Source organism: Micromys minutus (genome assembly GCF_963924665.1).
Source record: "Micromys minutus genome assembly, chromosome: X".
NCBI classification, from domain to species: Eukaryota; Metazoa; Chordata; class Mammalia; order Rodentia; family Muridae; genus Micromys; species Micromys minutus.
The window spans coordinates 90089149-90114021 of NC_137970.1; the positions used below are offsets into that span (position 1 = coordinate 90089149).

Sequence of the window (24873 nt, forward strand, 5' to 3'; positions counted from 1 at the left end):
TTTTAGTTCCATTCATTTGCCTGCAAAACTCATGACATCCTCATTTTTAATAGCTGAATAGTGTTCTAGAAAACTTGTAGAGTCTACCACCAGTAGAAAGACAGAACATCAAGTAGAGGAATGGGGTTGTTATTCCACAGTCAAAATCTCTGACTCAAAATTTTTCCTGTCGATCTACCCTCCAGCCCTTTTCATTCCGACATTATGCGTTTCCACTCGGCCGAGGAACCGCCGGAAAATGATGGTGACAGCTGCTCTTAAGAGACACTGGTCCAGTGGGCGCAGTGAAGCAGGAGGACAGGCAAGTGGTGCCACGACGTTGGCGGTTAAGCCAGGGTTGTGGACGCGACTGGGCACCTGGGCCCGCGCGCTGCTTCGGGATTACGCCGAGGCATGCCTAGACACGCGGTGGCAGCAGCGCGAGCTCGACCGGGCCGCGTGGCCCTGTAGGTGGGGCTGCTCAGTGGCGCTGCTGTGTGCTGCGCCCTGGCGCCACGCGCAACCGCCACTCGGAAGCGTTCTTACAGAGCCTGCTGTGGCTAAGGGGCCGCGGGAGGCTGCGGCACGTGAACCTGGGGTTCTGCTCGCTGGTTTACGAAGCGCCCTTCGATGCCCAGGCCAGCCTCTACCAGTCCCGCTGCCGCCACCTGCAGCCACGCTGGGTCGACTTCCCCAGCCGGGTCCTCGATGTGGGGTTCGTGGGCCGCTGGTGGATCCTGGAGAACCGCACGCATGATTGCGACATCAACGACGACGAGTTTCTCCACCTGCCTGGGCATCTCCGCGTCGTCGGGCGTCACCAGCTGAACTCCAAGGCCAATGAGAGGCTGTTCGAGGAGAAGTACAAGCCAATCATACTCACTGATGATCAGGTGGACCAGGCGCTGTGGGAGGAGCAGGTGTGACAGAAGGAGCAAAAGGATTAACTAGCGTTGAGTGAGGCTGATTCATTGGTTCAGTCCGATGTTTCCAGATGAAACCTAAGCTGCCCCCTGGTCACCGGGCACAAGCAAACTGTTGGCTACGGATGGTGCAGTTGGTGAGATGGATAGAGATAAATGACCCTCATTGCGATTTTGTGCCAAGTCCTGTTAGCCGAAGCTAATTGGAGCTTCTCGTCTTCGAGAGCTGAAGGACTGCTCTCAAACATGAAACATTTGACCTTATGTTTTTCTCGGACAGATCTACTAGTAAGCAACCTGTGCTTGTGTAGCTATTGAAGCTGGGGATGTATTTCAAGGGTAGAGCATTTGCCTAGCATGCCTGGGTTCATGGCTTGCATTTCCAGCACTGCAAAAACAGAACAAAAATGGGCTTTTAGCTCTTGGAAATAAGACTTCCATATGCCCAGTCTGGCCCTGACTCCTGCATCAGCACTAGTGCACCACAGTGTACCCTGCCCATACATTAGTTCTGTTCATGGATGGGGCTACAAAGACATCTGATTGCCAGCGACTACTCCCAAGACTGCCCCTGCCCCTTTGGTAGTGTGTTATCTATGTTTTGTTTTTAAGGAAGGTCTGGCTGTGTTGCTTAGGCTAGTCCAGAATTCATGGGCAAATGGGCTTTTTTTTTTTTTTTTTTTTTTTTTTTTTTTTTTTTTTTCTTCAGGAGCTGGAGGGATGGCTAACTGTTCCTCTTTGGAGAACCTTGAATGGTGTTCTCTTCTTGATTCCCTGGGTACTATCTAGGCAGGCACATGGCGGTGCACAGATAAAACACCCATGCACATATTTTTTTAAAATCCTCCTAAATTGTCTCCCAGGATTGGGACTAAAATCATGTGCCACTGTGCCTAACCTCATGGGTTTTTTTTTTTTCTCAGTTGGCGCTGAAATGTATGTGTTTGGGATTTTTGTAGTTTGGTAGTATTAAACTGATTACCCCAGAACTGGCTATGAAGAGCAATCTTCCCTTAACTCAGATTTGTCTGCTTCTTAAATTGATTTTTTTTTTTTTTTGGTTTGGTTTGTTTCTGGGAAGTGGTCTGATGTCCAGACCAGCCTCAAACTCACTGTGTAGCAAAGGATGACAGAATGACAGACCCTCTTGCCAACACTTCCCAAAATGAGGTGGAATGTTTCTGTTGTGTGGTTTATTATTGTTGGGTGTTAGTGCTAGACATCAAATCCAGGGGCTTGTGCATACTAGGCAAGCACTGCATCCCCAGTCATCTTGGGATCTTTTGTTTCATAATCTCCTTATGTAGTCCTTGAGGACCTTTGTCCTAGCCTGTTGTAACTAGTGACATATGTTATCAGTGCAGGAGATCGATACAGAAGCAACCAGATTGTACCATCTGTGCATGGCAGCAATTGCAAGCATGGTGGGAGGCCCGAGGGTGTTCTGATCCAAGAGCATATGTGTAGTCACATGTCATTGGTTGGAAAGGAACAGGGTGGGGCACATAGGTTGGACCTGGCAAGATTTTATTAATTGCCTTTCAAGCTAAACTATTAGGGAAGCAAAACTACCCATATCAGCTGGACTGTGGCTCATCAATAAAAGCAGAAGCAGTAAAAAAAATAAATAAATAAATAAATAAAAAGACTTTTTCCTGTCTAAAAAAACTTCAGGGACAAAAATGTAGAAGAGACTGAGGGAAAGTGATCAGTTCAACTTCAGACCCATCTCAAGGAGAGGCCCCAAGGCCTGATACTACTACTGATGATACTATGGTATGCTTACAGAAAGGAGCCTAATGTGGTTCTCCACTAAGAGGCCAAGCAAGCAGTTGATTAAGACAGAGACAGATACTTATACCCAGCCATTGGCTGAATTTGGGGACACCTGTGGTTGAATTAGGGAAAGGCTGGAAGACATGAAGGAACACGGATACCCCATAGAAGGACAAGTAGTCTCAACTAACCTGGACCCCTGAGATCTCTCAGACACTGAGCCAACAACCAGGCAGCAAAAACTAGCTGGTCTGAGGCCCTGAAGATATATATATATATATATATATATATATATATATATATACACACATACACACACACACACACACACACACACACATATATAGCAGAATACTGCCTAGTCTCCCCTCAGTGAAAGAAGAAGACCCTTGAGAGACTTGAGGCCCCAAGAAGTATCAAGGCCTGGTGTGGGGTGGGCAGGGGGTTAGCAAGTGGAGATATTCTCTTGGAGATGGAGGTGGGGGTGGGAAAAGGAGAAATTGGATGAGGAATAGTGGGAAGGTGGACTTGGAGGCAGGTAATGCCTGGACTATAAAAAAATTAAAAGTAATAAAAATGTAAGCAGTGTTTACCAATCAATCCAACACAATATGAAAAATAGCACCACAATAATTTTGGCAAAGCAGCAGGATTTTTCCAATATCACATCTCATAGAAAGATAATATAAAAAATACACAAAACACTTAAAAAGAAGGACAAATAACACAGCTTTATTCATAGTACCAAACAGTTTATACTCAGCAGGTTAAGAAGAATCACCCGGGTAAAGTATACAAACACAAGGACAAGCCACACATAGCAAAACATTTTTTCCTAAATGTATGTTAACAAATAGTAGCCAGTTGTAATGAAAAATCTAAAGTGAATTTACTTCTACCCACTATACCTGGGATGGGAACAAAGAGCACATTTCAAGAACTGTCCATGTTATGGAGAAACAGAAATGACAAGACTATTGTTTACTTGGAGTTTTATCACAAGGTCTCAGGTATCTTCTTACACAGATCCATTCTAGTACCATGTTCCAAAATTAATACAGACCCAGAAAAACAAATAACCTGGGTTAGTTGAGAAGTCACTGATAACAAGCAACAATCTATATAACAGCAAAAGATCATTATACAGTAAGAGACTAGAGTGGAGGAACGAGTCTCCCTAGGAAGGGAAAATGAAATAGTTATGGATGAATAAAAGGGGAATGGGAAGATCCAACAGAGACAGGGAGGAAAGAAAGTCATGGAAGGAAATATACATAGAGACAGCTAAAGCTAATGGCTCTTCTCTCCTCAATTAACCTAATCAAGATAATCCTTCATAAATATGCTCAAAGATTTATTTACATATTAATATAAAATCTTACCAATTTGACAGTGAAGTTTAACCTACACAAGTTTTGATACTATTGGATGCTCAAGAGGTGAGTAATTCAGCAAAAAAGTAAATGAAGTATACATAAATCATCGTTTAAACTAAACATCACTGGGCTGGGAAACATTTGCTCACATGTGTATTTGCATAATCGATTTCCCCACTGAAGACTAGATATTAGCCATCTCAAACTAAAAACATAAAAAATAAGAGGATTTAAAGATCATATGGAGCTGTAAATATGAAAAAACAATAAACTTCAACTAGCTAACTAATTATTGTTTTACTGCTTCAGGATTATTCAAAGAAAATTCTTCAGTGCTCTGTTATATTTCTGGAACTTTCTCACTAATAGAACATAGCAGTGAGATCTACAAGGGATTTTGTTCTTCTTTTTAATCTAATATTTTTAATTCCGTACCTTTCAAATTAATTACATAGAATTAAGACTAGTTCTTTCAATTTTAAAAAAGGGATCATATCTTTTTTTATCATTTATCTGTGTTTAGGGGTGCACTTGTGTGTCCCAGATAGCATCTGCAGGTGAGACTACAAACTGTGGAAGTCAGGTTTTTTTCCAACATGTGAGTTTTAAGGATCAATTCAGAACCTCAGTCTTGGCAGCAGGCACATCCTCCCAGTGAGCCATGTTGTTGTTTGCAAGTAAAGAACAGAATATAGAAGTGTTCTTCAGCAAAGGATATTTTAAATGTAAGGACAAAGGAAGATTTTTAGATCCCCAAAATTTATATTTGTCAGTTAAATCCAGAAGATACTTCACTTGATATTTAAAAAATTCCATTTACCAGGAAGAAACAAATATGGCATATTACAGAGTATGTTTTAAAGTAAATTAATATAGTAAAATATTTATTTATTTATCAACTATGATCCAGCAATCCTCATTTGAGAGCAATGACAAAATGCAAAAAACAAAACAGACAATAACCCCTCCTCTCCTGCTCCTTACATTTTCATACATGTGTGCCTAAAACGATGATAAACAGTTAATAAGCAAGTAGATAAATATCAGGCACATAAAGCCATGATAATTTTTTCTAAATGTTTCTGAATTTTGGAGGGAGATCATATGTATGTAATGTATGGTTTTTATATCTAAATTACATTACAGTTAATTACAGTGATTGGATGTATCATGGAAGAAAGTTGGATGCTGAACTTTTAACATTGTTGAGACTGCTATAACCTATGGGGACATTGGAAGTTGAACGAAATATATTTTTTACTATGTTATGGCTAGGTATGGCGCCCATAGACTCGTGTGTTTGAACAAGGCCATGGGGGTCAGGGACTCAAATGTCATAGTTTAAATATGTTTGGCCCAGGGAGTGGTATGACTAGGAGCCAGGAGTATGATAGGAGATACAAATATCCGCCAATACCTTTGATTCTTCTTTCCATCTGCGCAGGCCTTGGTCTTCAGGCACACAGCCATCTGTGTCCTGGCTGATGCTGCTGCATGTCTTTCAAACCAGCGACCACCAGGGAAAAGCAGTATTCATTCTCAAACTTTACTGAAAAGTCTGATGTGGGAAAGACAACATAGCAAAAGGAAAAACATTCCACCTGCCCCATGCCTGACAAGCCCCTGGCTTAGGTCCCCCCGAACCCATCTTCTGCACATAGCCAATAATGAGCTACCTCAAAATCTATGTGACAATCTCTTCTCTCCAGCCCACAATTCCACTCTCAGATTTTCTGTGTCCTTTGTGACCTGTCACATACCTTTGTTTGGGTCTAGGAATACATGCAAAGATGCTGATATCACAAACTTCTACATACGATGCTTTCTGTGTAGTTCAATGAGGAGAGAAAGAGTGGGGGTGAGAAAGAGACAGGGACAGAGAGACAGAGAGAGACAGAGACACAGAGACACAGAGAGAGACAGAGACAAAGAGACAGAGAGACAGGGAGAGCACTTTCTATAACCTATTAAAGAGACCAAAAAAGTAATGGCAACTTTACTTGCCTTGAATTTCTCAAATAATCTACCATTATAATCTGACCTAAGGCATAGCTGTTATTTTAAAATATATTCATTCATGCATCTGACCCAGAGTGTAATGCATGTGTTTATACATGTGTGTGTTATGATAATCATATTCTGAAAATGGTAAACAGAACAAAATCTGTTTTATAAAGTGAATACAACAAATAGTAAATACAACATCCAGCTAGTGCATGAAAAAAACAATGGTATTTTCGATATTGTTTTTCACTTGGTCTTAGCCAAAAAAAGCGATGTAATATTGTTTTTTAATCTAGATCAGTTGGAGTCAGTGCCTTATTCACTTATAAATCTCTATTAAATATTTCTCTAAAGTATCCTTAATTCCTTACCCATATGATGCTTTCTGTGCTGATTAATGAGAGAGTAATAAAGTGAGTGAAAGAGAGAAAGCACATTTGTTACTTTCAGACACACAGATACGTACAAAGACAGACACAGAGTCAGAGAAATACATATTCACAAGCTTGCATTCAGCTATACAGACCCATATTCATGCAACAGAGTGACAGAAACAATGGAAGATGTAGAGGGAGAGAAATAAAGAATTCAATCTGGGCTCACTCTTGTTTAAATTACACTGAAGAAATGCATTCACATATAATTTTCATAATATGATACTGGTGAGTTTTGGGTTCTCAAAAATCATTACCTCATTCAAATAATTGCATTTTGCTATTCTATGTGGGTATATTTTTGTCTTTTAGGGCATACTGATGTATTACCCAGCTTTTGCAGAAGGTGCGGCTGTTGATCATTCCTTGGGGATGCACTTTGAAAGTCATGTGTCAGTGCCTGATTATTGAAAATAGGCCTTGAAAAAGCACACGTTTATCACTAGGATCTAAAAGAATAGTAATCTCATCCTGTAAATCAATAACAATAATATGGCAGTTTTTAGTGACCATGACAGGAGCAGAAACTCCAGGCTGAAGAGCATCAAATAATGGGGATGAGTGCTGACAGGGGGAGAATATAGAAACCATTTACCAGACTCAGGAATACAGGAGATAGGTGTGTTCCACATACTTAAGTGTGGCTCTATATGATCTTCCTGAAGTTGTTCTTGAAGATGCAATCAGCTTAAATCATCCCTTAATTGGTCACTAGTGTGCTGAAACAAGAAACCCTTCAATTTAAGAACATTTGCTAGCTGTTTTTCAGTAGCTCCTAGAGAACGCATATTCTGGAACAGAGATTTCACAACTCCATTGAGTCAGGAGCTTCTACTCCAAAGAGAGAAAGATAAGGATGAGATATATGGTTGAAAATGGCAGCTAGGCTTTGAAAACTTGCACACAATTTTTTTTTTGTACTTTGGTGGGGACATTACCTTTGCCATGAACCCCTTGACTATTTAAAATTGGAGACTGGGCATGCCATTTAGAAACATCAACTACTGTGTCTCTGATTTTTTTATAATCTGGTGAAAACTGTAATGTAAACTTTATTAAGAAAAGTCAACTGAGCTCAGTATCTGCATGTGGAATCATGTTTTTGATTTTGACACCTAAATGAAGGATATGTGGTAATGCGTCATCATATTGGGAACCTCTATCACTTCAATTATTTGTAGTTTTATAACTGGTGTTACAGATAAGCCAAATCATAAACTTTGTTTAGTAGTAGTTATCAAATTCTGTATAATTTTAGGGTTAGGGATGAATTTGGGTTCCATGGGGCCTTTTATTCAGATGTAGAGTCTACCTGAGCAACATGCTATTCTGCTGATTTAACCTAGAACCTTAGAACTGGGATATAAGAGACATTTTCATAATAATGCATCATCACATACTACTTGTTCCCACTACTGAGCAAAACACCCTAACCCATTACCTTCTAGACCCAATGATGGCTACTCTAGTATCTTGGTCAATAATGGCAAGATATGGGCCTTTCAAATTAATCAGATGACTCAGCTTGGGAAACAAAGACCCCATTTGGTCCACATTTCCTTATTACTGGGAGTACTAAGTTCTCTCAAGGGACAGGAACCATATTATATAACTATCCTTAAGGAACCCCATGCCTTTCCGGAGTAGAGATCAGAAGCCTCAGATACGAAAGCATGGGCACTGGACCCAGGGGCTGAAATCAGATCTTCTTGCAGTGGGAACACTGTGACTTGGGCTTTGGTACAGGATCCTCAGCTGTCATCTTGACTCCTGAAATGCAGAGTGATACCCATGGTTGCCAGGCCTGCCCAGGGTGTGTTAACACTGTGGATCCACACCACACCCCAACTGCTAGAGGCCATAAAACATAAAAAATGTGAGCTTCTGCCATGGGGAACATAAGCACCTACCTCAGCTGTTACTAGGTTCACTAATGGCTTCAAATCTAGATAGAAGAGGATTTATTTAATATTACACCGGATAGAGGAAAATGGTGTGGTTTTATTATAACCCCAACAAAAGAAATAATAATAATAATTGCTAAGTAATCTGTTTGCTCTTCCTTGGGTAAGGTATTGCTTCCAATCTTAACATTCTATAGTTCCCAGTAGGTTTTGTGTAGGGTTGAGCCCTCATGGGTTTTCTCTGTTTACTTTGCCATATATTCTGTCCTTGTTCATCTCATGTTTAAACTATCATACTGGTGAGTCCTGATTAGTATAGAGAGAGCAAGGAGGAATATATGGGAGGGTCTGAAAGAAGAAAATCGAAGAAAGAAACAACATAATTATATAATAATTTCAATAATTGAAAGAAATTCCCTTCCTCTGGCTGGACTTCCTGGTTGGACCTCAGTGGGAGAGTATGTGTTTAGTTTTTCTGGGACTAGCTGTCCCAGAGCAGTGGGAGACTCAAGGGAGCTTCCCTACTCTGAAGATAAGAGGATGGGTTAGTGAAGGAAGAAGTTTTAAGGGTGGGACTGAGAGGAGAGGAGGGAGAAAGCCTCTGGTTTACATATAAAGGGAATTAATGAATGAACTAGTGAATAAATGAAAAACTAACATTTGAACTGTGTGGTGGTGGCTCATGCCTTTAATCTCAACACCAAGGAGGAAGAGACACTGAGGTCTCTAAGTTCTATGTTAGCTTGGACTTCCAGGACAACCAAGGCTATATTGTTAAACTCTGTCTCAAAACCAAAACGGAAAAGAAACAAAAAAAAGAAAAAAGAAGAAAAAAGAAGAAAAGAAATAAAACAACTACAAACAAAAACAAACTAACAATAAACCATTGGGGAGCAGAGGCTCGGATCTCCCTAAAGCTATACCCTGTATAGTAGTTTGGGGTTCCCAATATGGTTGCCTTGTCTGGCTACAGTGGGAAAGTGTCTGCCTTTCCTAACTGGCTTCAGACAGACTGAATATTCTGAACATATAAAAGGGCTTCTCTTATTTCAAGCAACATACAAAGCTGAGATGTGACAAGGTGTAATGGGGCCCCTAATGTTTTAATTACAGTAAAAGGGAAGGACCTCACAATGTCAACATCACAGAGGCAACCATGGAATAAATTAAGGGCAAGCTGGTGCCAACAAGTGGTATCAGTATAGTCAGGAATTCATCCCAGCAACCTAGGAACTTTTGTCCACACAGGGCCCCAGAGACTTTGAGACATAGTCATATTTAGCATATAGAATTATATATGCTAAAATATATAAATTTTATTATATGAAATTATATATCCTAATGTATAGGAGAGCCAATATATTCTAAATACAGTTGAAGAGTCAGTAAATCTTGATGCAACCTGGGTGAGGGGCTCAGATACAAGTTGCCTTTAATGGAAGTTAGGCATCACTGGTAGGAATGTGCTTATATAGGAGCACACAAGCAAAGAAGACCACAAGTTCAGAGAAAGAACAAAATGGTATTCATAATGTAACAATAAGTCATGCAAAAAATGGAGTCAAAGCATGGAAGACAGGAGACATCAGTAGGATTTATAATTCCCTGTGTATAAAACCTATATCATTTGAATTTCAACAAAACTAAGTGAATGCCCTACTTATATGTTCTGTACAAAAAACAAAATGAAACAAAACAGAAACAAAAAACAAAAAACTATCTCTAAGAACAAAGTGCACAAATTGTTCTAACCACATAGGTATAAAATATTCAATGTCACAGATGGAGGTCGCTAGATGACAACACACACACACACACACACACACACACACACACACGTAAAGTAATAGAGATACATGTAGTAAGAAAGAGACATCTCTGCCTCAACCAGGTGATGAAAAGGCTTGGGCACTGGAATTCCCATTATGCACAAATGCTGTCTGCCAGAAGAAATTCACTGAGCTGACATCATTTTATAAATCATGTGCTCAAAGGAACCATTTAAATTTAAGACACACAAAATTCTTAATTTTAGAATTCCTAAAGCAGATAAACAACTTCAGCAATGTGGCTGAGTATGAAATTAACTCAAACAAATCAGTAGCCTTCCTTCACTCAAAAGATATACAGGATAAGAAAGAAATTAGGGAAGTGAGAAGTCACAAACAATATGAAATACGTTGGTATGACTAGAACCAAGCAAGTGAAAGATCTGTATGATAAGAACGTCAAGTCCTGAAGATAGAAATTGAAGAAAATCTCAGAAGATGGAAAGATCACCCATGCTCATAAATTGGCAGGATTAGTGAAAATGGCCATCTTGCTGAAAGCAAGGTATAAATTCAATGCAATCCCCATCAGAATTTCAAATGAATTCTTCATAGAATGAACAATTTGCAAATTCATTTGGAATAACAGAAAGCCCAAGATAGAAAAACTATTCTTAACAATAAGCAAACTTCAGAAGGAACCACCATCCTTAACCATAAGCTATAATACAGAGCAAAAGTGATAAGTATGAAAAAAAAAGTGATAAGTATGGTATTGGTACAGAAACAGTCATGTAGATCAATGGAATAGAATTAAAGACCCAGAAATAAAACCACAAACTTATGGTTACCTTATTTTTAAGAAAAAAAAGCTTAAAACATCCAATAGAGGAGACGACTTCAGGACGCAGAGCGGAGCCTGGCCCAACAGCCAGCCGGAAAGGCGGCTTGTACAGGCTGAGCAACTGGTGAGTGGGAGACCTAGGCTGCTGGGGAGCAGAGGGATCTCTGTGGAGTGCACACGGAAAGGGCACCCCCTGCCCTGACCTGCCCTATCCTCCCAGATCCAGTGACCGGGAACAGATCTTAGGAACTTCTGTTCCCACCCGGAGACGACTTCAGGACGCAGAGCGGAGCCTGGCCCACCTGCCAGCCGGAAAAGTGGCTCGGAGAGGCTGAGCATCTGTGACCAGGAACAGATCTTAGGAACATCTGTTTCCAACCGGAGGCGACTTCAGGACGCAGAGCGGAGCCTGGCCCAGCTGCCACCCAGAACCTGGGCTGCCGGGGAGTAGAGAGATCTCTGCGGAGTGCACACGGAAAGTGTACCAGGGACACAGACCAGATACAAGGGAAAGGCAAGAACATATTACTGACAATAAAATGGCAAGAGGAAAGAGAAAGAGTATATCCCAAGGAAACCAAGACAATCTAGCAACACCAGAACCCAGCTCTCCAATAGTAGCAAACATCGGAATTCCAAACACTCCAGAAAAGGAAGACACAGACCTGAAATCATGCCTCAAGACGCTGATAGAGTTACTTAAACAAGAAAGGGAGGAAAAGCAAAAAGATTCAGAAGCTTTTAAAGAAGAAACAAGAAAAACACTCAAAGAACTCAAAGAACGAGAGGAAAACAGAACCAAAGAAATAAAGGAATGGAAGAGGGAAATTAAAACAGAAATTGACACAATAAAGAAAACGCTAAAAGAGATAACCCTAGAGTCAAAACACCAAAAAAAGAAATCAGGAGTCACAGAAGCAAACATTTCCAACAGATTACAAGAGATCGAGGAGAGAATCTTGGGGGCAGAAGACAACATTGCAAACATAGACAAAACAGCCAGAGAGGATGCAAAAAACAAAAAGCTCCTAACCCAAAATGTCCAGGAAATACAAGACACAATGAGAAGACCGAACCTAAGGATAATAGGAAGAGAAGAGGGAGAAGAGTATCAACTAAGAGGCACAGTAAATATCTTCAACAAAATCACAGAAGAAAACTTCCCTACCCTCAAGAATGAGATGACCACGAGCATAAAAGAAGCCTTCAGAACTCCAAATAGGTTGGACCAGAAAAGAAATACCTCCCGACACATAATAGTAAAAACATCAAGTGCCCAAAGTAAAGAAAGAATACTAAAAGCAGTAAGGGAAAAAGGTCAGGTAACATATAAAGGCAGACCAATCAGACTCACACCCGATTTCTCAACAGAGACTATGAAAGCTAGAAGAGCCTGGACAGACATCATGCACTCCTTAAGAGAGCACAAGTGCCAGCCCAAGCTGCTATACCCAGCAAAACTGTCAATCACCATCGATGGAGAGACAAAAATATTTCAAGACAAATCAAAATTCACACAATATCTGACCACAAACCCAGCACTACAACGAATTATAGGTGGAAAACCCAATACAAGGAGGGAAAATACAGCCTAGTAAAAACAAGAAAACTCCTAAACAAGAAAACTAAAAGAATAAAAAAACACAGACACAACTCAACCCAAAAAAGCAAAAATGGCAGGAAACAGAAACAATTATTCCTTGATATCTATTAACATAAATGGTCTCAACTCCCCAATAAAGAGACATAGACTATCAGACTGGATACATAAACAAAATCCAGCCTTTTGCTGCATGCAGGAAACTCATCTCAGAGACAGAGACAGACACTATCTCAGAGTAAAAGGGTGGGAAAAAAACTTCCAAGAAACAGCTCCAAGAAGCAAGCTGGAGTGGCTATTCTAATATCTAATAAAGTAAATTTTCAACCAAAAGTTATCAAAAAAGATAAAGAAGGACACTTTTTACTCATTACCGGGGAAATCTGTCAGGAGGAACTCTCAATCCTTAACATATATGCTCCAAATAAAAAATCACCCACATTCATAAAAGAAACTCTACTAAAGCTCAAAAAATACATTTCACCCCACACAATAATAGTGGGAGACTTTAATACCCCACTCTCTCCAATGGACAGATCAGGGAAACAGAAACTGAACAAGGACACTGCAAAACTAGCAGAGACTTTGAACCAACTAGAATTAATAGATATATACAAAACATACTATCCTAAAGTAAAAGAATACACCTTCTTCTCACCACCACATGGCACCTTCTCGAAAATTGACCACATAATTGGACACAGAACGAGCCTCCATCGATATAAGAAGATTGAAATACTCCCATGCATCCTCTCAGATCACCATGGCCTAAGGCTGGTCTTTAACAACAACAAAGGCAACAAAAAGCCCACATACACATGGAAACTAAACAACCCTCTGTTAAAGGATAGCAGGGTCAAAGAAGAAATAAAGAAAGAAATTAAGGACTTTCTAGAATTCAATGAAAACGATAACACAACATACCCAAACCTATGGGATGCAATGAAAGCAGTATTGAGAGGAAAACTCATAGCCCTAAGTGCTTCCAAAAAGAAACTGGAGAGAGCTCACATCAGCAACCTGACAGCACAGCTAAAAGCCCTAGAACAAAAGGAAGCAGATATACCCAAAAAGAGTAGACGGCAAGAAATAATCAAAATTAGGGCAGAAATAGACCAAATAGAAACAAAAAGAACCATTGAAAAAATCAACAAAACAAAGAGTTGGTTCTTTGAGAAAATCAACAAGATTGATAAACCCCTAGCCAGACTAACTAAAGGGCAAAGAGAGAGTATCCAAATTAACAAAATAAGAAAGGAAAGTGGTGACATAACAACTGAAACTAAGGAAATTCAAGAAATCATCAGATCCTACTACAAAAACTTATACTCCACAAAATTGGAAAATCTGGAGGAAATGGACAAATTCCTAGACAGATACAAGGTCCCAAAGTTTAACCAGGACCAAGTAAACCATCTAAATAACCCTATAACACCTAAAGAAATAGAAGAAGTCATCAAAAGCCTCCCAACCAAAAAAAGCCCAGGTCCAGACGGGTTCAATGCAGAATTTTATCAGACATTTATTGGGGATATAACACCAATATTCGCCAAACTATTCCAAAAGATAGAATCAGATGGAATATTACCCAACTCATTTTTTGAGGCTACAATAACCCTCATACCTAAACCACACAAAGACCCTACAAGGAAAGAGAACTTCAGACCAATCTCACTTATGAACATTGATGCAAAAATACTCAACAAAATCCTTGCAAACCGAATCCAAGAACACATCAAAACCATCATTCATCATGACCAAGTAGGCTTCATCCCTGGGATGCAGGGATGGTTTAACATAAGGAAATCCATCAATGTAATCCACCATATAAACAAACTTAAAGACCAAAATCACATGGTCATCTCACTAGATGCTGAGAAAGCATTCGACAAAATCCAACACTCCTTCATGTTAAAAGTCCTGGAAAGAACAGGAATCCAAGGCCCATATTTAAACATAATAAAAGCAATATACAGCAAACCAACAGCCAACATCAAACTAAATGGCGAGAAACTTGAAGCAATCCCACTTAAATCAGGGACTCGACAAGGCTGCCCACTCTCCTCCTACCTATTCAACATAGTACTGGAAGTCCTGGCTGGAGCAATTAGACAGCAAAAGGAGATCAAGGGGATACAAATCGGAAAGGAAGAGATAAAAACATCACTCTTTGCCGATGACATGATAGTGTACTTGAGTGACCCCAAAAATTCCACCAGAGAACTCCTACAGCTGATAAACAAGTTCAGCAAAGTGGCCGGATACAAAATTAACTCAAACAAATCAGTAGCCTTCCTATACTCAAAGGACAAACATGTGGAGAAAAAAATTAGAAAAAAGGTACCCTTCACAATAGTTACAAAAACTATGAAATACATTGGTGTGACTCTAACTAAGCAAGTGAAGGACCTGTATGACAAGAACTTCAAACCTCTAAAGAAAGAAATTGAGGAGGATCTCAGAAAATGGAAAGATCTCCCATGCTCATGGATTGCAAAGATCAACATCTTAAAAATGGCCATCCTACCAAAAGCAATCTACAGATTCATTGCAATCCCCATCAAAATTCCAACCCAGTTCTTCATGGAATTGGAAAGATCAATGTGCAATTTCATATGGAATAACAAAAGACCTAGAATAGCGAAATCCATCCTCAACAACAAAAAATATCATCTGCGGGAATCACTATCCCTGACCTCAAGCTATATTACAAGGCAATTGTGCTCAAAACTGCATGGTACTGGTACAGAAATAGGCACATGGATCAATGGAATAGAATAGAAGATCCAGAAATGAGCCCTCATGTATATGGTCACCTGATTTTTGACAAAGGAGCAGTAAACATTCAATGGAAAAAGGACAGCCTATTCAACAAATGGTGCTGGTCCAACTGGCACTCAGCATGCAAAAGAATGAAAATAGACCCGTTCTTATATCCTTGTACAAAGCTCAAGTGTAAGTGGATTAAAGATCTCCACATTAAACCAGATACACTGAAAGTATTAGATGAGAAAGTAGGGAAAACCTTAGAACACATAGGCACAGGAGAAAATTTCCTGAACAAAACACCAATGGCTCAAGCTCTAAGGTCAAAGATTAACAAATGGGACTTAATGAGATTGCAAAGTTTCTGTAAGGCTAAGGACATCGTCAAGAAAACAAAACGGCAACCAACAGAATGGGAAAAGATCTTTACCAACACCACATCAGATAGAGGCCTAATATCCAAGGTGTACAAGGAACTCAAAAAGCTAGACACCAGAGAATCAAATAACCCTATTAAAAAATGGGGTACAGAGCTAAACAAATCATTTTCAGTTGAGGAACACCGAATGACCGAAAAACATCTGAGGAAGTGCTCGACATCCTTAGCCATCAGGGAAATGCAAATCAAAACAACCCTAAGATTCCACCTCACACCAGTCAGATTGGCCAAGATCCAAAACTCAGATGACAGCAGATGCTGGCGAGGCTGCGGAGAAAGAGGAACACTTCTCCACTCTTGGTGGGGTTGCAAGCTAATACAACCACTCTGGAAATCTGTCTGGCGATACCTCAGAAAATTGGATATAGTACTACCTGAAGACCCAGCTATTCCACTTCTGGGCATATACCCCAGAGACACTTTAATACACAACAAAGATATATGCACCACAATGTTCATAGCGGCTCTATTTATAATAGCCAGAAGCTGGAAGGAACCCAGATGTCCTTCAGAAGACGGATGGATACAAAAATTATGGTACATATACACAATGGAATACTACTCAGCCACCAGAAACAATGACTTAACCAAATTCTTAAGAAAATGGCTGCATCTAGAGAATATCATCCTGTGTGAGATAACCCAGTCACAAAAGAACAGACATAATATGCAGTCACTGATAGTGGGATGCTAACCCCAGAGGCTTGCACTCCCCCAGAAACAACTCACAGACTGTATGAAGTCCAAGAAATAAAGAAAACAAAAAAATATACATATATTCACAAAACAAGAAGACTTTGACTATTTCCATGTTGCGTTTTGTTTTGCATGTACTTTACGCTTATTGCAACTAGTAGGTTTTCAATGCATACTCTCAAGCCCTTGAAAATAATCAAGTACTGACTAAAAAATATATTCACATGGTTTTATGTAAAATTTATTTTAATGTCTGAAAAAACAGTACTGACAAAAATGTATAATTTTAAGCAAAAAAATGTTTAAAATCTGTACATTTATCTTTGTTTTGCAAAATAATGTCATTTAAAAAATAAAAAATAAAAAATAAAAACATCCAATAGAAAAAAGACAGAATTTTCAACAAATGGTGCTGGTTCAACTGGCAGTCAGCATGCAGAAGAATGCAAATTGATCCCTTCTTATCTATGTGTGCAAAGCTCAAGTTCAAGTGGATCAAAGACCTCCACGTAAAACCAGGTGCCCTGAAACTAATAGAACAGAAAGTGGGGAAGATCTTAGAACACATAGGCATAGGGGAAATTTTCCTGAACAGAACACCAATGGCTCAAGCTCTAAGATCAACAATAGACAAGTGGGACCTCATGAAATTGAAAAGTTTTCCTGCTGCCATTTAAACTCAGGCCCGCCCTAGTGGCCCTTGTCGCTCGTGTGAGTCCGCGTGTTCAGTGGTGCGATGCTGTCTGTGGGGCCGTGGGTGAGCTTCCCAGCTCCAGGGACTGGGGGACAGGAAGGGCGCCGCGGGCCTGGAGCGGAGTCACCGCACCTCCTCTGCCGGCGGCTGAGCAGCTCCCGGCCAGCGGACCTCAGGGCCGCGGCGGTGGCAGAGCCCCGGAGCTCTGCTCAGCCCACGCTGCAGGCCCAGGCCCAGCCTCCGTCGCTGCCTGGGGCACCATCCTCGCAGCGGTCCGCGGAGCTCGCAGGGGACAGCAGCCAGCAGAAGAGCCTGGGGTTGCTCACCACCAAGTTCCTGTCTTTGCTGCAGGAGGCGCAGGATGGCGTCCTGGATCTCAAAGCGCCTAATCACTGAACTGTTAAGTAGTGTGAGTGTCTGTTGCTCTGAAAATTCCTGTTCTGTTCACGTTCCAGGCTGCAGATACTTTGGCTGTGAGGCAAAAGCGAAGAATTTATGATATCACCAACGTCTTAGAGGGAATTGATCTAATACTAAAAAAGAAAGCAAAGAACAGTATCCAGTGGAAGGGTGTAGGTGCTGGATGTAATACTAAAGAAGTTATAGATAGATTAAGATGCCTTAAAGCTGTAATTGAAGATCTAAAATTGAAGGAAAGAGAACTTGACCAGCAGAAGTTGTGGCTACAGCAAAGCATCAGAAATGTGATGGAAGACTCCATTAACACCAGATTTTCTTATGTAACTCACGAAGACATCTGCAGTTGCTTTAATGGTGATACACTGTTGGCCATTCAGGGACCTTCTGGTACACAGCTGGAAGTCCCTATTCCAGAAATGGGACAGAATGGACAAAAGAAATACCAGATAAATCTGAAGATTCACTCAGGACCTGCCCATGTGCTACTTATAAATAGAGTCCAGTTCATCTAAGCCAGTGGTTTTTCCTGTCCCCCCACCTGATGACATCACACAGCTTTCCTCCCAGTCTTCAACTTCAATGACTCCACAGAAATCCACCATGGCTGCTCAAAACCTGCCTGAGCAGCATGTTTCTGAACGAAGCCCGAATTTCCAGCAGACACCAGCTCCAGAAATATCTTCAGGATCAATCAGTGGAGATATGATTGATGAACTGATGTCTTCTGATGTGTTTCCTCTCTTACGGCTTTCTCCGACCCCAGCAGATGACTACAACTTTAATTTAGATGATAATGAAGGAGTTTGTGATCTGTTTGATGTTCAGATACTAAATTATTAAATGCCATGGAAACTTAGGACTGTTATCTACCCCTAACTGTAACATTTTAGAATTCTTAATAACCCAAGTATTAAAAATTATGAATGTAACACCTTTTAGTTCACTGATTCTAAGATGTTCTTCCTAACATCTTTTTACTTCACAAAACTTGAAAGGGCTCTGACTGCTTGGGGATTGGTGGGGGTGATTAACTGTCCACCAGCATGCCTCTCCAGTGATTAGTTTCATTCAGTGCTGAATCTGCAGCTTCCTCCCCTCAGCAGACAGTTACAGCAGGTTTCTGTTCGTCACAAGGAAACATTGTCCAGAAGATCCCTTATTTGCCTGTTTTTCCTGACGCAAAGCTGTTTCTGTGTATCCTTCAGACATTCACTGCCATGTATAAAGTGAAGAATGTCACTGTTGAGTTAACAGATTTGTGAAGTGCCTTCTGTTACAGGACTTTAATTCTCTCAGTTTGTTGACTTCTGATATTCCACTTTCCTACAGTGTAAGAAAGATCTGTTTATGTAGTTTATTTTGAAAATGTGCCAATGCCTGTATATTAACAAGATTAAAAAAAAATAAAGTTGTATGAAACATGGAATTTATTGATCTCTAGAGGAATGTGATATACTGTCACTGTATTACAGCTGAGCCATCAGCCTTGTCGCTTCATTGACGTTAGCTGGTTCATGTTCATGGTGCTTCTGAAGAATCAAAAGGAAGTTAAAACCAAAACCAAGAACCTAAGTACAGACCAAACCTTTCTGAATACAAACTGTTGCCTAGTTTAATTCTTCTAGTTTACTTGTTTACCTTTGGAAATATAATACATTTCATATTTAGGCTTAATGTGTTGAATGACTGAATTACCATATACAACAAAATGATAAGTAAAAATTACTACACTGAAATTCTAGTAGAATCACTGTACATAGTGTAAACACTATAATGAAGCAATTGTTTTTCACTATATCGAATAAACATCAGGAAAAAAAAGAAAAAAGAAAAGTTTTCTTAAGGCAAGGGACATTTTCAATAGAACAAAACAACAACCAACAGATTAGAAAAAGATCTTTACCAATCCTACATCTAATAGAGGGTTAATATTCAATATATACAAAGAACTAAAGAAGGTAGACTTCAGAGAATCAAATAATGCTAGAAAAATGGGTTACATAGCTAAACAAAAAATTCTCAACTGGGAAGCACCAAATGGCTAAGAAGAACCTAAAAAAATGCTCAACATCCCTAGTCATCAGGAAAATGTAAATCAAAACAACCCTGAGATTCTACCTCATACCAGTCAGTATGGCTAAGATCAAAAACTCAGGTGACAGCAGATGCTGGCGAGGATACAGAGAAAGAGGAACACTTCTCCACTGTTGGTGGGGTTGTAAACTGATACAACCACTCTGGAAATCAGTCTGGTGGTTCCTCAGAAAAATGGACATAGTACTACCTAAGGACCCAGCTATACCACTCTTGGGCATATCCCCAAAAGATGCTCCAACATATAACAAAGACACATGTTCTACTATATTCATAGCAGTCTTATTTATAATAGCCAGAAGCTGGAAAGAACCCAGATGTCCTTCAACAGAGGAATGGATACAGAAAATGTGGTACATTTTCATGATGGACTACTATTTGGCTATTAAAAACAACAAGTTTATGAAATTCTTAGGCAAATGGATGGAACTAAAAAATATCATACTGAATGAGGTAACTCAGTCACAAAAGAACACCCATGGTATGCACTCACTGATGAGTGGATATTAGCCCAAAAGCTCAGAATACACACACAAGGTACAATTTACATACCACGTGAAGCTCAAGAAAATGGAAAACAAATGTGTGGATGCTTCAGTTCTCTTAGAAGTGGGAACAAAATACTCACAAGAAGAAATATGAAGATGAAGTATGGAGTAGAGCCTTAAAGAAGGGTCATCCAGAGACTGCTCCACCTGGGGAACCATCCCATATACAGTAACTAAACCCAGTCACTATTGCTGATGCCAAGAAGTGTGTGCTAACAGAAACCTGATATATCTATGTCCCAGGTTCTCCCAGATCCTGACAAGTAGATATGGAAGCCTTCAGCCAACCATGGGACTGAAATCGGATTTCCCAAAGGAGGGGTTAGAGAAAGGACTGAAGAAGCTGAGGGTGTTTGTAACCCCACAGGAAAGACAACAATATCAACTAACTAAATCCCCCAGAGCTCCCAATAACTAAACCACCAACCAAAGAGTACACCTGGAGGAACCTATGCCTTAAGCCACATATGTAGCAGAAGAAGGCCTTGTCAGACATCAATGGGAGAAGAGGCCCTTGGTCCTTCAAAGGCTTAATGCCCCTGTGTAGGAGAATGCAAGGACAGGAATGCAGAAGGTAGTAGCACCCTCAAAGAAGCAGGGAGAAGGGGAGAGGACAGAAGGTTTCTGGGGGCAAGACCTGGAAACGGGATAACATTTGAAATGAAAATAAAGAAGTGTCCAAGAAAAGACAAAAAAATGGACAAAACTATCTGATTTTCTATGTAGTTTGTTTATTCTTTTATTTGAAATTGAAATTCATCATGAGATGCAGGCCACTGTAGACAGCTGTGGATCCATACTACTTGGTACACATATTTTAGGACACCATCTTCTTACACTCCACAGAACAGAAAACCATCTCTTCTACAGGTATAAACTCCTTCTTGATAATACACTTGCTGCAGCAGGAGCATAGGAAGCACTCTGTGGACGCATGCCAGCTGAAGTTATTGTACACCACTCTCTGCTCTTCCGGGTCGATGGGATTGTGGCATCCTTGACACACCACAGCATAATTCTTTATGTAGCAGGGCTTGCATACAGGATTGTCACTGACCATCACATATATATTTCCTGCCAAAATGTTGTTGCAATCAAAGCAGCAGAAGTGTTTCAGATGCCAATTCTTGTTTTCTGCTTGGGTATATTCATTGCTGAATATGAGCTCATCACAACCAGCACAGCGGGGCTTCTCACTCTCGCAGTAATGTCTGCCACAGTATAGCTTCCCATTCTTCCAGAAGTAAATCATTTGGACCAGGAGTTCCCCACAGGTGCTGCAGTTAAAACAAGTCGGGTGCCAGAGTTTATCATAGCCTGCCCTTTCAGCAAAGATGGCTGGGTCTCCTTCCTTTACGGTCTGTTTGCAGCAGTAACAGGAATATTGGGTCTTCTTAGGCTCCACAAACTCATTCTTGGAATCCACTGCTCCTAGGGTGTTTCTGATTCCGGTAGGGTTGTGTGCCTTGTAACGTTGAGCATTCATCTCAGAGGGAAGCTTTATGTCTCCCACTCCTAGAGCCTCGGTCTTATATTTCTTCACAAACTTCTCCATCTCCTTCACCTCTTTGGGAGACAACTCATAGCACTGAGAAGGGTCCTGGTCGTGTTCAGGGAGCTGCCTCTTCAGCTGGTTTTGTAGGTACTGTGCCTCCTCTGAAACTGGGAGAGCCCATTCATAGGCTACAGTGTTGATAGAGGGTATCACGGCATCAACAGGATTGGTCGTTATCGTAACATTGTTTCTGTCCGTGGGAGTTTCATCTGATTTCAGCTTGGCAGTCAGGGTGGTGTACTTGGTGTCTTCAAAGAATCTCACCACTTTCCTGTTCTCATCATTGCTCAGGTGTATGCCATGCTCTTCTTGACCACATTTGCAGTTACGGCATATTTTCTTCCAGTAGTGTAGTTCAAACCCTGTACAGTTCTCTTTGCATTTTAGACAGGGGGCTCCAAATCCTTGCTCGTAATCTATGTTCATGTCTTGAGGTGGAAGGAATAAAAGGGAATCTATTATTATAATTTTTTTTAAATTAGTAATTTAATAAATTCAACTTCTCATTCCATGTTATGCTCTTATTGATATAACTCTCAAACAAATCTCTTATGAGATTCACATTGTTTAGCAAACTATGACATGGCAGTACATATATAGCATAGTTTATATTCTCATTGCTTTTATTCTGAAAGGAAAAGAAGTAAAATTAACTTTATAGAAGACTATAAATAGTGAAAGTTACAAAACTCATGAAACCATGTCTTGAATAGAATATAGTCTTGAATGGATTGATACACAGAATCCAAAAAAAAAAAAAAAAGGAGAAAGTAGGAAATTGTCGGAGCCATAATGGAACAACCTAATAACTAGCCCGTGATCATCCTGAGATGGTCAGCCTCGAATTATTATATAGTCTGCGACTGGTTCGTCCTTATTCAGCGAGGCTGTAAGGGATTCATTTTAGGAAAGATCCCTGCTATTAATAGGCTTTTCCCGTTATTATTAAACACATATAACAATCATCAAATTATAACATACCCCTTTGGAATAGATCTCTGCAGATCTATGAAGATGTACTGTCTTGTAATGATGCTATATAGACATATAAATAACTTAAGTCTTAAGAATGATCCTATAAGAATTTCTAAACTTATAACTGATTGTTAAGCTCTATTATAGTGAGACTGCCATTAGGTCAGTTCTGAGAGCCAAAACTGCAATGAGAACTCTGCCAGTCTCCCAAGTAACACCAGTTAACTGCTCTTAGATTGTAACCAGACTTTCTCCTACTCAGAGCACATTCTAAGGGGTTGTAAAACAATTAACCAAAGGTCATCAAAAAGGGAACCTATGGCCCCTCCAGTTTTTAAAAAATAAAGTTTTAAGAGAGAGAAAAGAGTAATTAAAAAAAGAAATGGGGTACAGATTTAAGAAAAATTTTTCATTAGAACATTCTCAAATGTCTGAGAAATAATACTTAACAAAATGTGCAACAGTTTTAGCCATCAGGTAAATGCAAATCAAGATTACTTTAAGATTCCATCTTATACTTGTCAGTCTGGCTAATATCAATCAAACAAATTACAGTTTATGCTGTCAAGAATGTGGATCAAGGGGAACACAATGTGGAGCAAGGGGAATGCAAAATTTAAAGCCACTATGAAAATTAATATGAAGGTTCCTCATAAAATGGTGAGTCTGTCTACCTCAAGATCCAGCTATATCACTCTTAGCTGTATATCCAAAGGACACCCCATCCTATCATAAGGACATTTGCTCAGCTATGTTTATAGTAGCTTTGTTAATCATGAGTAATAACTGGAATCAACCTAGATTTCATTCAATCAAAATGGATACAGAAAATATGGTACATCTACACACCGCAGTATTACTTAGCTCTTATAAAAATGGCATCATAAAATTAGAGTCAAAAATGGGACTATAGAAAACCACTGGTAATGAGGAAACTTTTGCCCAAAAAGAATATCATAATATATACTTATTTATAAGTGGATATTAGCTGTAAAGTAAAGGATAATCACACTACACATCATTGTCCAAGTCAAGTTAAATAAAGAAGAGCGGTCTATGGGGGACCCATGTATCTCTGTGAGAAGAGTAAATTTTATGGATGGACTCCAACCATTTGGTAATTGGAACAGAAGGGATCAGGTGGGGGAGCGAGTGAAGGAGGAAGAGTATGGGGGAGACACTAGCATATTGAGTATTTAGGGAGATGTTTTAAAATCTAGTACAGTGGAAATTTCCTGGAACATATGATGGTAATGTTAGCTTAGACTCCTAATGATGGAGGGTATGGAGCCTGAACCAGCTATCTTCTGTAACCAGGTTAGGCTCCCAAAGTTGAATCTGCTATACCAAGACAGCCACAAAACCTATGGCTCACAACTTGTTCAAGATATTTTGAGACAATGGTATCTTAGAAATCATGGGAGTGGTCACCCAATGACTAGTCTAAATTCAAACCCAAGATATAAGAGTGAGCCCATGTCCCACACTGCCAAGATGGTCAGGATCTGGATACATGATGTCTCAGAGACTTCGGGTAGAACCGACCAAACCAAACCAAACAAAACAAACACAAACAAAAAATCTGCCCTAGATGGGACTTCCACAGAGCCCAGTGGATGTGACACCTATCTGCTCTACCTACCAGAGCCCATTTTCTTTCTGTCTGCAACTGTGCCCAGGGAAGATCAGTGCTCCCACACCCCACATACTGTCTCCCAGGAGGGAAGATGCCTGCTCTAACCAGGGTTATAGGAGGCGTCCCTAACAAGAGACATTATTGCCTGCCCCTGAGGAGGCCTGCTTTAACACAGATCACAGAGCTCTACCTGCTGCCAAAGTGGGAAAGGCTCCAGTCCAAGATGCCCAGGTTAGTTACCACCAGACATAACCATATGGTGAGAGGCTAGTCCAAGAAGATAAGCTACAGAAAGAAGCCAATATAACTTGGTACCATCAGAAGCCAGTACTTCCACCACTGCAAGCCTTTCATGACCTAACACACATGAAAAGCAAGATTCTGATCTAAAATCCTATCTCATTAAGATGATAGATGCCTTTAAAGCGGATATAAAGAACT

General features: G+C 40.1%; 1 protein-coding gene and 2 pseudogenes across 3 annotated transcripts; 2 read left to right on the top strand and 1 right to left on the bottom strand.

Annotated features, from left to right (window-relative positions):
* Nucleotides 1-241: 241 nt before the first annotated feature.
* On the top strand, nt 242-977 carry LOC308415738 (mitochondrial import inner membrane translocase subunit Tim29-like; annotated as a pseudogene). The gene has a single exon. The product of its transcript is annotated as a mitochondrial import inner membrane translocase subunit Tim29-like (transcript).
* A 16934-nt stretch (nt 978-17911) lies between these two features.
* LOC308414723 (transcription factor E2F5-like) lies at nt 17912-18464 on the top strand (annotated as a pseudogene). The gene has a single exon. The product of its transcript is annotated as a transcription factor E2F5-like (transcript).
* Nucleotides 18465-21083: 2619 nt separating this feature from the next.
* On the bottom strand, nt 21084-22247 carry LOC308415117 (testin-like; the record flags this gene model as incomplete). Its single annotated transcript, XM_080910184.1, has 1 exon — nt 21084-22247. One exon carries the CDS (start codon nt 22245-22247, stop codon nt 21084-21086), a length of 1164 nt encoding a protein of 387 aa, XP_080766310.1.
* Nucleotides 22248-24873: the final 2626 nt, after the last annotated feature.